Source organism: Pleurodeles waltl, chromosome 6 (assembly GCF_031143425.1).
Source record: "Pleurodeles waltl isolate 20211129_DDA chromosome 6, aPleWal1.hap1.20221129, whole genome shotgun sequence".
Classification (NCBI taxonomy): Eukaryota; Metazoa; Chordata; class Amphibia; order Caudata; family Salamandridae; genus Pleurodeles; species Pleurodeles waltl.
In genome coordinates this window covers 48,169,525-48,184,709 of record NC_090445.1, presented here as the reverse complement: position 1 = coordinate 48,184,709, position 15,185 = coordinate 48,169,525, and the positions used below count along the sequence as shown (strand labels likewise).

The 15,185-nt window shown below is 42.3% G+C and overlaps 1 protein-coding gene across 13 annotated transcripts in view; it reads right to left on the bottom strand.

Annotated features, from left to right (window-relative positions):
* The window catches only part of TNXB (tenascin XB), a 589,826-nt gene that overhangs the window by 254,720 nt on the left and 319,921 nt on the right, over positions 1 to 15,185 (bottom strand). For 12 of the 13 annotated variants that reach the window (XM_069237235.1, XM_069237240.1, XM_069237242.1 and 9 more), the window contains exons 5-7: positions 11,002 to 11,155; positions 7,725 to 7,991; positions 1,540 to 4,443 (exon numbers count right to left, since the gene is read on the bottom strand). In XM_069237235.1, coding sequence (XP_069093336.1) covers positions 1,540 to 4,443; positions 7,725 to 7,991; positions 11,002 to 11,155 — 3,325 coding nt within the window. The remainder of the gene's footprint in view (positions 1 to 1,539; positions 4,444 to 7,724; positions 7,992 to 11,001; positions 11,156 to 15,185) is intronic. The other variant, XM_069237248.1, reaches the window with a different exon arrangement.

Below are 15,185 nucleotides of genomic sequence, written 5' to 3'. Positions count from 1 at the left end.
CCACTATTTTGATTTGTCAATTATTTTAGCTTTTTTTAAATCCTGAGTTTAATTTTGAGGTTACAAAATTCAGGTGAAATGTAAAGTTCCTGAGGGAATGTCCAAAAATAGTGTTCTTGTTTAAAAATATATTTTTTAAAGTCACCCCTCCAAAGTAACCACTTGAATAATTTCAAATCTTCCAGAGCAGCATAAAGCTCTAAGCCTCGTCCTTGCCTGAAAACCAAAGTAAAAATGTGAAATAAACTTTTCTAGGAGGGTATTCCGCACATATTCTGTATATCTCAACAAGCATGAAGAGGGTACCTATGCATACATGTGCACATAAAGCTGCAATGTTATATATATATATATGTTTTGTTCATATATCATATAGAATATGCAGTATGTGGCTAACGATGTATACATATGAATAATTATAATCCAGGCCATATGTTCCTCAAATAACAACAAACAGATTGCATCACAGTTAAGCTCGCTAGCATGACCGAAAAGCTCAATAATCTCTCACTGGATCTTAATGACATCACAAAAGGGCTCAGTGAGGACTCCTAACTTCTCTGTAGGGCTCTTTAACGTCCCAGCTGGGCCCTACAACCGCACAGTATTAGGCTTTAACTTCGCAGTTGGGCTCTAACTTCACAGTTCAGGAATATAACTGTATTTGCCTCTAGCTTCCAGGACAGCCTTTCTTGACAGTTGGGCTTTGTAAATTAGGCTCTATCTTTATAGAGTAGTGCAATAGCACTCATCTGCAGAGAAAACTGATATTCTGTTGCCATTGAAAACACCCTTTACATCTGATACCACATTCTCTTATGACCTGGATTACAAGTACAATGAAGCCTGTCAGGGTGTCTGCATTGGAACTAATGAATTAATTCTCTTGGATGGGAGGTTATTGGAGGTTATTGGTGGGCTGACTTCATGGTCCATCTGCTGCCATAGAACCGAAGAAGTCAGGCTTTTAGCTAAGGACACCCTGAGGGGAAACATTGCATACATGCATATTTCCATATGCGCGAGTCTTGTGAGCAAAGTGTAGGGGTAGCGCAATATGGCAGAGGCACAACAGTGCAGTTGCCATAATGTGACTGCTCCTGTTTAGCGTTAGTGTCAATCCAAAATGGTAGTACCCAACAGAAGCATGTCTGACACTTCAGAAAGCAGAACAGTGGCGGTTAAAGTGCAGAATAAGAAGCGTGAGGCTGGGAGAAGAGCTTCACACTTTCTATGACGTGAAAATATCACAGTCATCAGCAGAAGCTCCGCAGCAATGACGAGCATCACCTCCTTTGCTCCATGGGTTAGTCTAAGAACAACAAGAAAACAAGAAGAGTTAATGGTGGAAGTTCATAGTATCGAGGCCGCTCAATGTTCGCCATTGAAGCTGGAGATTGACAGTTCCCCCATCATTCTCCAAGATCAAGCAAAAAGCGTGCAGTGATGCAGCTTGGAGCATGTGTGAGCTTCCGGCATTTGGAATGCCTCAGGGATGAACAGGATGTCATTCCAGTGAGAATGGGAGAGAGGTACTACCTGTTGAGGTGACGATGGAATACGACTTGGAAGACTGCCCCTTGAAGACTCCATGAAGGTCAATGCGATAAGTGGTACCGGGCGACAACCCAGAGATCTTCGCCACATTGGCATCACCAGGAAATACCAACCGATGACCTGTGGAGTCTGCCCTAATGTCTTTATAGTAAATTACAACGCTGTTGGAGTGGCCTTTGAGGCCATCCAGAGACACCGCAAGGGTTGTTGATGTGCGGTTCACAACTTGAGGTCGGACATGTTTCTTGTAGTCCATTGTGGTTCTATTAAGTGCTGTCTGCGCTACATGCAGGGAATCACGAGATGAATAACGTTCTTCCTGCGACACTGATGTGGGCTTGAGTAGTCTATTACTTGCTGTGTTGGCTTCTTTCCTGGTTTCCATAGTTGGTGGGCCATCCTTTGTGTGTTTCTGTTGACCTGTCCTTCTTGTCCCTTTTGGCTTCCCATCTGAGTCCGAGTCTTCATCTAGCATTTCTAAAGGTGTAACTGTAGTCCCCAGGGCTTTAACCCTACCACTGGACAAGGTGGGACGTGCTAAGGGCGTTGTCACCCCAGTTGGAGTCTTTTCAGCCAAGCGATCATACACAATCTCTCTAACGCTGTGGGGCTTCTTATTTATTAGGTAGAGGAATATGGCCTTGGCCACTGCCTTAATGGTTTGGTTCTTTCGCAGGGGGTAGGAGGTAGCTCTAAGGTAGCTTTCAAGTCTTTGCAGCAGAGTCCCATTGAATGGTGAGAGCTTTGCAGAGATGTTCTGAATCACGGTCTCTAACATGAGGTCTTTTGTTTGAAGAAACTTTTTTTGTGAGTCCACTAAAATTGTTTGGTTAGAGAACTCCATCCTGATTTTTGAAGCAGTGGCATTCCCTATACCAGGACCCTTTTTATCAAGCCGTGTTGGTCTTCCAACTGTCACTTCCTCACTCACTGAGGATGGCTTCTTTCCATTGGGTTCCACTTTCTGATGTTTCTCTTTCTCAACTGCCTTCGTGATTGTGCTCCCATCTTTTTTAAATGGAGGCTTTTTCTCAGCTGTAGGCACTTTTTTGCCAACAACTTTCGCCACTGCTGTTGGCATCAAACTTCTCACTGTGGGGGTCAGTTTTGAATCTGAGGAACTCTCTTTCCTTGTCCCTTGCTTAATCACAGTCGACGTGACCAGTGTTTCCTTCAAGACCCCAGTCTTTTTAGCAGGGGACCCAACTTTGTGGGTATCTTCTGCTTTCTTTGCACCTTTGATCTCTGTATTGTCCTTGGTGGCTGGCTTCTTTCCAGGATCAGGCATGTGTTCTTTTTTGGCCAGTGTTGATATGGTAGCCTTTTCTTCCCTGACGGGCGTGGGCCTTTTTTCTGGTAACATAACTTCCTGTGAATGTTCTCCTGTAATGAGAATCTCTCTCACTTTATCCTTTGTAATCAGGGATGGCCTTTTGTCCTGGGGTCCTACTTTGGGCAATTGCTTTCCAGATACCACTTTTGCCAACTCTCTTTCTTCTGCAATGAGAGGTTTTGTTTCAGAGGATGCCCGTTTTTTGGCTTGTTCCTTGGTAGCAGTGGCCAACACCACTTTTTTCTTTTTAGGAGTGGAAGGCTCCATAGTAGGGAATAAGTCAATTTGAGGTCCAATCTTAGTTACATTAATAGCAATCAATCTTACTTTCTTACTGTTGGGGATCTTTCTATCAAAGGACACAATCTCCACAGACTCTTCACCAGGGGTAATTGAGGACAATTCTATTAGTGGCTTTTTAGTGGGTGAAGCATCCTTTCCTGTTGTGTCTTTTGTCACCTGAGATATTGCATCTGTAAACTTAATCTTTTTAGTCCCTTCCCTTGCAGTAACGCTTGTTACAATTTTTTCTTTTTTGGTAAGTGGTGGAGGGCTCTTAGTAGGCCACATGGCTTTTCGGAGCTGATCTCTCGCACTCACAGCTGTTACAAGTTTCCCATCTTTTGTGAGTGGTGTCCTATCATGTGTTGGCAATTTCTTTTTAGCTCCTTCCCTGGTGACGACAGGAGTGATAACACTTTCTTCTCGCGTTACTGATGGACTCTTGGTGGACATTACATTAGGGGACACTTCTTCAGTAAAACCAATTGTAGCCACTGTTTCCCCTTTGGTCAGTATAGATCTATCATCTACTGATCCATCCTTTTTGAACCCTTTTCTGGTGATTGCAGTCGTAACCACTTTTTTCTCCTTCGTAACTGTAGGTCGTCTGCCAGTTAACACAACTGGTGTAGTTCCTTCTTCAGTCAGAACTTTTTTCACTACTCTTTCCTCCCTTAAAACTGAAGGCCTCCCACTGGAAGTTGCCACGTGTGGAAGTTGTACCTTTGTTTGGGGAGTTGTGTCTTCTTTTTCGTCTTTGGTAACCAACGGTTTTTCATTTGTTGGCACCACGTTTTTGTTTCCCCTGGTAATGACTGTGGTTACCACTCGTCCCTTTTTGATGATAACTGGCCTTACATTAGGGCCGCTGCTTTTGGGGGGTTCTTGTGTGGTGATGACTCCTGTCATCACTCGCTCCTCCTTCAGCTTTGATGAATGTGTCTTGGGAAGCTCCACTTTCTGGGGTTCCCCTTCAGTGATGACCTTTGTGACTCCGAATTCCTCTTCACTGTTGTAAGGACGCCTGCCTAGGAGCACCACTTTCTGGCGTTCCTCTCCAGTGATGACTGTGGTGACGATTCTCTCTCCGTCTGTCAACTGTGGCCTTTGTTCAGGTGACTGGCCACCTACTTGATCTGTCACCTTGACCTTGGGAGTCGGTGAGGACGGGGGCGGCTTCTTTACCACCCGGCTATAGCCAGTGGTCCTTTCTTCAGCAGAACCAACCACCAGAGGCTCTCGTCCTGGTCCACCTGCACCATCCGCTGCAGCTAAGGTGAAAGTATGAGTGTTTTTTAATCAGCGCAAAGAAGAGGTAACTTGTCAATTTCTGCACTTACAGCTCTGACCGGGTCAATAAAGAATTACAGCAGACTGCGAAGATGCGGAGTATCTTGCTAAGACGGTATATGTTAATTAAATATATTTTACCGATCGAAATATAACATTTTAAAATAACATTTTGTTTTCTGTTATTAGCAGTTGATGAGGGAGTGCATAGAGATGCAAACGATTTTGCGTTCTCTGAAAAAGAAAACTTGAAAAGTTAATTGTGAATTTCAAAAGACAGCCTTATTGGAGACATTTACATAGTTGGTACTAAACCACTGCAAGTATTACCTATTTTTTTTCTTTTCTAGAGCTTTGCTTCTTCAAACACACAAAAGAAGCTTAAAGAACTATACTAGCAATTATACCACCACAGTGCTGGAAGGTCCAATATGCTGTTGCTCCGACACTAGATCTCTGGGCTATACTTCCTAATAGAAGGCAAGCAAATACCAAAGAAAGAAGACTTGTATCCGATTAAATTCAACCTTCAATTAGTTGTTGATCCCTAAACCTCAGGGTCATTGTTGGTGCCAGATTGGGAAGTATCCCTGTGCTTCTGCTGACTTTCAACCAGATGGGCTATGCCTTACTGGAAAGGGTTGGATTCAGCAAAGTGACGTCCTCCTACATTGATTATTTTTCAACAAAATCTTGTTTAAATTAATTAGAATGATTTGATGACACCATGATGCCAGTGTTAGATACCACAGTTCTGAGAGGAATCGATAATGTAAGTTTCTAATTAGTGCCTGGAAAGGATGGTGCATGAGGATGTTTCCCATATACTACAGCCTACTATCTCCAGCACTTGCCTCTCTTGTCATGTACCATCATAGGACCAGACTATTCTTTCAGCCTGTAACAGAGACTGTTCATCACTGCACAGCAGACAGAACCACACAAGTCAGTGCATACAGCCATGTCCAATAGGGTGTTATTCACTACCAGAGTGAGTGAATCCAAACGCAACTCCGGGTTCCATCAAGAGTCTTTCAGTGGAAAGCTAACCTCTCTGTAGAAGACTACAAGGGTGTTTTGATTGTGATATTGCAGAAGTCTGGAATGTTGGCAGTCCAAGAGAAGACTTTGGTACAATCCTCTTACCAGTCTAACTTTGGAAAATACTTTAGGGAGGCACTAGAAATATCCAAGTCTTGAACCAAGCACTCCAGTGAAAAGCCGGCCAAACTCCCCGAGCCCCAGTCATGCAACCGCAGGGGAAAATATAAAGCAAAATTGCGGGTGTAGTTGAAGGTTCCCTTTCGAGGTACCCATTTTAACTACAGCTCTGTCCTATGTCTGATAGCAATCCCGAATGTCACCACACAGAGCTAAACGTTCATCACATTACGAAATAAATCATGATAACTAATCATTATTCCACCTACGGAATACAAGTTGAGAATGTTCGTGCTTACTCTGCTGAAGTCGTTAGCCTTCTGCCATCATGCCAGAACCAACCACAGACTGGGTTCTCATTGCTATTTTGGAATCGTTCCCTCAATATTTCCTGGGACTGAGGGCCAGGACTGTCTGATCTGCGCCCTCTGGAATGGAAATTGCCTTGGCGTGACCATGCTAATGCTTTTGTTCCACACATTTAGGATTACAAATAAAGAAGGAATCTCTTCTTAGTCATGCCCAGAAAAATATAAAAACAAGGAACTGGTCGAGCTCCCGTGCCCAGCCTCTTCTTTTATGCAACACCAGTCACAGTGATGGCCAGGTTACCATTTGTGAGATCCAGTGTTTGACTTACATCTAGATGTCCTTGTATGAAGTTAGAAGGCATTCCTGATGACAGGAATCAGAACGTTATACATCCTCGGTAGCTAGAAGCCAAGAAGGAAGATGATGGAGAAAATTAACAATAGGTTATAAGTGGCAGCAGGCTGGCCTATGTGGAAATCAGGAGGTTCTGACCGTAACACGTGACCGTTTCCAACTTTTCAGAAGCACTTAAAATTCACCCACAGGTCAGTCCTTCTGCAACCAAAGTCACGTGACCTGTAAAGTCAAATGCGCTGCCAATAATAGTGTGTACGGATCATTGAAAAGCGTCATGAGGTTTCTGGAAGGAGCGAGGAAGGCTGAGGCTACATACAATGGCGCGCATATATATGATGAAACCATGCATGCCTGCTTTATCTCTCTCTCGCATCTCTTCGACTCCCCAGTTTCCCCCCAACTTCTCCTTTATTTATTTCCATGCTTCTTCCTCTCCTTCAGGCTTATCTTTTTCTGTTCCCTGATTGTCTCACAGAGTTCTATTCTTCATTCTTTTTTAAGTCTACCATTTCCGAGCCTTTTGACATTTCAGCGTTCTTACCTTTGAACTGTCTCGTTGTTCCTGCTTCTCTTTCCTGCTTCCACTTTCCGTTTCTGTTCTAATTGGCTCCTTGGTTTCCCTCTAATTCTTACGCCATGGCCTTTCTTTCTCTTTTCTCCTACGTCATATCTGAAACACACTCCTTGTTACCTCTCCCACTCTTTTTCATACTCTTCCAAAGCATTCTCTTACTCCCATCTCTAACTGATCCCATCTCTCTTTCTCCCTCCTTCCTCCCTTAAATGTTCCTTCTTCCTTACGTCTTCCTTTAACCTGCTTCTACACTCACTCTGGATCCTTCTATTTTTTTCATGAATACCTGTTTCCCTTTTCCCGCCGTTGTCCTTTCTGTTGTTCAATACTTTTACATGTTGGTCTCATCGTTTTAGGCGGAAGTGCACACGCCTTTAACTTGTGCGGTACTGTGGCCTAAATGTAGGGAGCCCAGTATCAGAGCCTGCAATCCACCATAAAACAATCAAATAAACAAAATTTGAAGACCCTTCATTCCTCTAACACCCTCCTCAGGGCCAGCAACTATTCTCTCGTGGTTTAGGGCGCGGAGGGAAGTGGAGGACAATAGATCAACAGAGGCGGCAGTGACCAGAACTAGTGCTGGAGTTTTAAGGCCTGGCTGTGACAGGCCATCATGATCCTTCATCGTGAATATGACCTCTGCTTTCAAGGTACCTGTTAAGGCAGTAGACAGGAAAAAGAACTGTTAATGCAGATGGATTCGAGTGATCCAGTGCTGTGAAGAAAGGGAAGACGTTATGTTTTGCACTGCATGCAACCCCTGGACTAGGAGACGCTTGCCAGGTTTATGTACAGGAACCCGTGATAAAGCCTTCGGATTGGCGTGCCATGCAGATCTGTCTGTACTGAACCTACCAGTTGTGGCTGTGGTAGAGGCAGGCATGCTGGACTCTCTTCCTCTTTCTGCTGTCACTGTCAAGGTGTACTCAGCTCCACTGTCCAGTTCCAAGAGTGTGACGACTTCTTTTCCTGCTGCTGGGACCGTGACCTGACGGGTCACTCCGGCTTCTGATGCATAGGTTACCAGGTAGTGGTCAACACTGGCCACTGGCCTATCCCAGTGCAATGTGATTGACGCCTGGGTCACCTCGGTCACTCTGAGGTTCTTGGGTCCATCTATCCCTGGAGATGGAAGACAAAGATAAAACATGTCACACGTCCTCACCACTGGGAATATTTAAGTTTTGGAGTTCAAATGTTTACAGAGTGCCTCTTGAGTCCATTAGTTTAAATTTCTTCATTTTACACTCAAACTCGGGGCCCAGGCATGCTTCTTGTGCTGAGTGTTGCTGGTTTTTATGCAGTCTTAGGGCCTTAAGAGACAACAGGATTACAAAATAAATTGAGGCAAGAAGTTCTCTTAAGCAGGAAAACTCGCTACCTACTATTTAGATATGGCGTGGTGGCAAAGTTGACACGGGGCTCCTGGGATGTTGAGATGTGATTGACTTCAAATGTGATTAAGAAGAGATGCGATTTAGCAACTATTGTGAGATGTGGTCTAATGGCCAAATTTAAATGTAATGTAGTGTCAAGACTGAGTACTGGTCTAGTGGTTGGATTGAAAGGTTGACAAGTGATAGTTGAAATATGGTCTAGTTGCTTTAATGTCAATAGAGAAATTCCAGTTGTTGAAACACTAAAGATTTTGAAGAAAGGACATTCTTAATCCTGGGGCATTGCTTTAAAAATATTGTTTTGTGGATCATGAGAAATAAATGTTCTTATTAGACTGAGGGTTTAATAATTAATACAGTTGATGTTCTACTGTACTACACATGCCGTACAATGACCATATGCAAGGATCTCATAAAACGATTACTACGCATTTTTCACAAATGTGTAGATTTCATATTAGATTACATTAAGTGTTAGTAAAGGGTTTGTCCTTGGCTGTCCTTGTTCATTTGTTGGCTCACCCATCTCTAGCTTCAGTCAACAAGTCTAAACACCCTTCTTAATCGCATCACTATGGTTGAAGTCGTTTTTTAGCAAAAGAGAGGAATGAAACAGCCCTTGTTCCCCTAAACAGTTTCGCTTTGTGCTAAAATTAAATCTTGCTATTACAAAATTTAATGCCCAAAAAATCCATCACAAAACTCAAATTGTGGAAAAGTAGGGGATTCGTGGAGTTTGGCCCCAAGGTGTGGACCCTGTATTAATCCAGAAACTAATTTTTGAAGTCATAGGGTTAATTTGGTAGTCCCCCAGGGGTGATGCGCAGTGTTCATTTGGCTAGGATTTCAAAATCTGACCCTCAGAAGCTCCTAAAGGATAACACAATCTTTTCTAGAAAAGGGCAAACGAAGTCAAAGGGTTTCCAGATGCACTAACTGGCTACTCTCTACAAGTATATTTATGCTTGGATTGTATCCCGGTACAGTATATTACAACCCTGCTGAAAGGTTTAGTGCAACTTGAAGTACCTTCTATCATTGTTGGGTTATTATTTAAATGTATTTATGTGTTATTTCAGTTTCTTATAGGGCTGCAAATATAACCAGAGGAAGGAGGGCACTAAACAAATACTGAAGTAGGTAAAAAAAATGAACGAGTGTGCCTAGGTCTGCATTCTAACTGAAAGCATACAATGCTTCAAATTCTAGTCTCAGGAAAGTAATAATATAATTAATTTCCATCTAAAGTAGTGTAAACGCAGAAGGCCAATCTATTTTTTTAACTTCTTGGCTACCAGTTTTCAGGTAGTCAGGTTACATTTACAAGGTGTACTTGCCAGATTTTCAGATCAGGTTCAACGAGTGCTTATAAAGGCTGTTGCACTGGCACCATTAGTGGCACAAATGGAATATCCTACAAAGGCCTCATAAACGTGTTCTGGGATGAAAGGCAGAAAATGGAAGGACGAGTGGAGTGTAGGAAATGTGTCAAATAAGCGCAGTAGAAAATGTGATTAATGCAGAGTTGAAAGTCTGTTTAATTAGACAGTTCTGGGGAAAGTTACTAATTTGATTTTTATTCCAATAGGTAGAAAGGCTGAAATGCCTCAGCAACTCACCTCATTCAACCTGAAATGCCTCACCCTTGAGGAACACATGGCTAAAAACACAAAGATGGCCTGATACCAAGCTCTCTCTTCTAAAGAAAAGGAATCCAAACTGCTGCATCTAGGTTCACCCTGCTCCATGACCTCTGTGTCCAAAGTAGCACCCCTTGAAGGCATCCAGGGCCTCACGAAATATGATCACATCATCCCCCACCCCATCCTAATGAACTCCATTGGTTGACTTTACCAATCCGTACTATCTTCAAAACCAGCTGCATTTATACAAAGCCATCACAACCAGCACCCTGCTTATCTTGCAGACAGGCTCACCATCTTTAGTAGTTCTTGGCACACCACCACCTGCACACCATCAGATTGTAGACTAGAAAGTGTAAAAAAGAAAAAACCAGGACAGCGGGCCTTTTCCATCAATGCACCCAGGATCTGGAGCAACATTTCCATATGAAAAGCACTAAACAGCACAGGCCCAGCCTACTTGTACACCTGTATACATTTCCATCAACCCCCTGCCTCTAGCATCTCCGCTCAGCAGGAGTTTCACTAGAACATGTTTCAAGCATCTAGAGTGTGGAAAGAACTCCCACACCATATTAGAGCCTCCTCTTCTCCTCTTGATTTCCACAAGAAGCTAAAACCTGGCTCTTCGATTTAGTCCCCTCAAGATTTTCCTCACACTCCTGTGAAAGCAACTGAATACCCGCAGCCGTGATAGGGTACTATAAAATTTCACATAACATCCCTGTATCCATGAGGCCTGCCTCAGCGTTGTTCCAATTTAGGACAAAGTTGACGACTCATCTCTTTAAAGAACACTGCATCACAATGCATTAACATTTCGCAACCCAGCTACCTCACCTTTCACTCATTGACTGTATGCTTGTCTTTGACTCTGTACAACGCTCCGCTGCCTTTTGTCTAGGTTTGCATTATAGAAACACCATATTCCTACATACAGTGACTGCTGGGCCTCAATAGTTCAATAATATGCAAGTTTTGGTGTACACTGGCATCAGCAGAAAACCATATTAGGAGAATCTACGGCCTTCCTTAAGTGCTCTCAGAGGAACAGAACATATAATTAACACTATATATTGAACCTGCCCTTACTTGTTGTCACGGTCTTTGTTGTTTCTGGTCCTAGTGTCTGGTCCTTCTGAGTCCAGATTGTGACCAAGTACTCCTCGCCTGGGACGAGTCCCGACTGGTTGAATGCAGTAACAGTGCTCCTCAGTCGGCTTGAGAGGACCCCATCGTCTTTGTTCTGTAAGAGAAGCAGACTCCAATGATTGGTTAAAAGTATGTGCCAAAACAGACTGAGCACCTGAATATATGAAATGAGAACTCTGCAAGACCAGGGAGAGATAACCTCATCTGACACTGGAGATCATTTACTGAGGAGCTAGTGCAGCCCCCGCCACCTTGACATTAATTCACCATATTAATGGGAGAGCTCTAAGGACCCATTTATACGTATTCAATGCAATTTATTTATTTACTGTGATTTTTAAATAGCACATACTAAGCCTTGGAGCTGTACACATAACAATGTACACATATACAAATTCAAATAAAGTAGTAAAAAAGGGGGTATTAGGAAAGATATAAAAAAGTAGTACAACATTATCGAACACTAATAAGAACTAAGAACCATTTTTGGATGTCCCATAATGGATGTATCCATGCATAACTTGTATTCACTGAAGAAACACACAGCACATCATAAATTGCACTGTCTGCCATGTTGCACTCTAATAACTGTTTTCATACTTCTGCCTCATTGGCAAATTAGTGTTTTGCACTAGGCCACTGGCGCCCAACCCTGCTGAGTTGAGAGCTGGGTTTGGCCTCTGACCTGGCCATGCGCTTATCAACCACTGCGCGTAGCTTTCGGCCATGTACACCGGGGGTTGGACGCAGGGCTTGGCCAGTAACTTGGACATGAGTTAAAATCTTCATGGGTGGCCTTACTTCACAGCGCTTGAGGGTTTGCCCATAAGAGCCTGGTCTATGGTCAGGCCTTCAAATTGTTTTTTCTTGGAATTTGAAAATTCCAAATAGCATTCTAAATGAAAGTCAAGCTTCACACTCAGAATCCTGATTGCCAATTCCATGATGACTGCAAATTCCTGACTCCTAAAATGACCACCGGGCCCACGGTACCTGTCATAGTACTGCAGACCCCAGCCATCTTGAAGGTGACTGGGATTCGAGAGTCACAAAAGAATCATGAATCTCACAACATTTCTGTGTTTCTTTTTTTTTTATTTAAACAAAGTGGGGGAGTGCTCTGGGCATCCCTTGCCTTTTGCATACCTTTTCTTGAAGGACGAAGGTACTGCCAAGCATTTTGTAACGGCTTCTGCTAAATAAAAATCCCTTGTAGTAGCCAAACTGATCTCTCAGATCCACGGTACAAACTCTGGTACAGGGGATTTGAAAGGGATGAGGAAAAATGCTCCCTCGTCCTATCAAATTCTTTTTTTAATTTTTTAATTCCTTGACTTGGAATTATATGCAAGTCCATAATGGCAGTGATATACATAAGTGTTAACCCTTAGAAACGCTCTCAACAACTTTTTTAAACACTTACTGAACAGATTCATACCAAACCAACAAAAGCACGCTTTCTGGGTAAAATTCTACTTTCTTACCAAATGTGGTGTACATTTCAGACGCTTAGGCTGCAGACATTAGTACAATTTTCAATGAGGGCTAAAAATGAGAATGCACTTCCCTTTTCAACTCCTCGTGCCCCTTAACTGTTTCCCCATAGACAGATCTTCAGGAGACTTGGCATGCTGAAGGTTAGCTGAAATTTCATGCAAATTCATCCATAACGTCAAACATTATAGGCAAATTTGGAAAATGTTTTTTTCAGTGGAAAGTTTGTCTGAACAAAACCTACACAATGATGACTGCAAGTGTGTAATATATAGGATTTTGAGGAGCATGGAGTACTGTACTTTATATGTAGTTCCTCAGAAACAAATTAAAATATTAATCACTACATGGAATTGTCAACAGATTGTTATTGTGATTCAGTCGAGAATGGTAATTTAGGTCAGCAGTGTGTAAAGTCATACAGGACGGTCACTCACATAAACGAGTGTAATGATAGAAGGCCATAAGACACTGAATTGAATTCTAATGAAGTCAGTTGCATTCTAGTTGGGACGTTGTGGCATCTTTGCTTTGGAAGAAATCTTCAAGTTTCTTTTTAAGCTGGTAAAGAAGTCAAGAGTCCAAATTTCCTGAGATTAGATTTACTTTCAATGCACAGCTAGAGAAAATGTGTTTCCAGGCTCGTTTTTTCTTGAAAGAAGGACTTTCAAGAAGTTGTGAGTGGGAACTATGAAGTTGACGAGTGTGTTAGAGTAGTCTTGGCCAGATAGTGTGACTGATCTGAGAGCATGAGTTTATGAACTATCCAGTGGGTTTGAGCATCGATGTCACCTAAACTGGTAGCAACCTCAAGCAATTTAGGATGGGGGTGATGTGATCAAAGCAAGAGTTAAAGCATGCATGGAGGGTTTAATAGGGGCTAGATGAATTTTAGGAATGTCTGATAGGCTTAAACGACTACTTTTAGGACTTATTCAGATAAGAAAGGTTTGATTCCGCTTATAAATCTAAGCTGGTAATTTGCACTTTTTACTATTGTGTTTACATGGTTGCAGAGTTCCAGTCTATTGTTCAGAGTGAAGCCTAGACTTATTGCGTTGTCATTGAGAGAGGTGGAGCGATCCATAATGTTTGTGGAGTCTAGTCATTCGAATACTGGCATAGGTGGTGTCTGATGGGGAAATGAGAACTCCGTCTTTTTAAGGTTGAGCTTGAAATGGAGCATTGTAATCCAAGACTGTATGTTATCCATGTCAGAGGCCATTTGGGACACATCACCATGCCACTTACCTGCGCAGTAGGGTGGTTTCAGCATATTGGTGATAGGATATGCCATATTTATTCAAGATATCTATAGGTTCAAGATAAGAATTAAATAAGGCAAGATCTAAAAACAGACCAATTGAGAAACAGTTACTGGATTAGACAGTGCATGATTCATTTAAATCAGTTTTATGTGGGTGGGCAGGTGTGATTTGAACCAATGGAGGACTTTCCCTTCAAATCTCGTGTGACCTTTTAGGCTGTGAATAAGGATGTCATGGTACTAAAATTAGGATAAGCAGATATGAGTTCTCGTTGTCCAAGATATGAAGAGTATCATCAAAGACTTCCATGTTAACTGTCTTATTACTTCGGCTGGCTGTAAACACAGATTGTAAACTCATCCAATAGGTCATTGTCATTTACAAATTGTTTTACTTTAGCAGTGTCACAGCTTTCCAAACGTTTGGATACAGCAATTACTGAGATTCCCCGTATCGATCATCACCTTTTTTAGTAGCGACCCGTTTTTTGGCAGAGCAGGAATATCCCTTGTTGGAAGGATAGGTTGATCAGGCAAAACCAATATTGAACTGGGGCATGGCATATCTCTTTAGCCAGATTAGTAGGTAAAAGACCTGAAAAGTGACATGAAGGATTGAGCATGGAGATTGGCTTTGTCACAGCTTTGACTATCTCAGAATGTTTTTGGTCTTTTCTTGGCTGTTTCAATTTGTAATTTAATGGACAAAGATTTAGCTTGAAAGATATGGGTTTTCTAAATCCTTCTGCAGCTACATAGGTGTTCCAAATTATTCCTAGTGAGTTTCTGTCACCAGGAGTGTTCAATCGGGTTGAGGAGATTTTTTTCACTTCATTGAGTTCTTTTGTATACCATGTGCAGATTCTCTTTCTCTTTGAGAGGAGTAACACCATCCAACAATCTCAGCTGCAGTGTTTTTAAAACAGTTGCTACATTAAGGTCCAGGTTCTCCGTAGGATGAGGGAGAAGTATGTCAAGCATGCCTCAAGGCAATTATAATTAATGTTTTGGTGCCACTAATCTAGGTTGTTGGTCTTTTTGTTTGACTGGAGGGTATAGTTTGAGAGACATGTACGTTGCATGGGGTTTGGCCACACAGGGAAATATGGTATTGATGGACAGGGTAAGTTGTGAAGTGATTAAGTCCACACAGTACTCAGATGTGGAGGGAAAATGACTCATAGTCTATGAGATTTGGTTGCCATGAATTTAATGTCTAAAGTGAAGCACTGAAATGTGGGAAATGATTCCACTCCCATCTGTCTACCGGTAATTGACTTTATATGTATTAAATCTACCCTCTCACCAGATTTTCATTTCCATCCATACCAACGAAAGCAAAGTCAAGTGAAGTCAGTAAGTC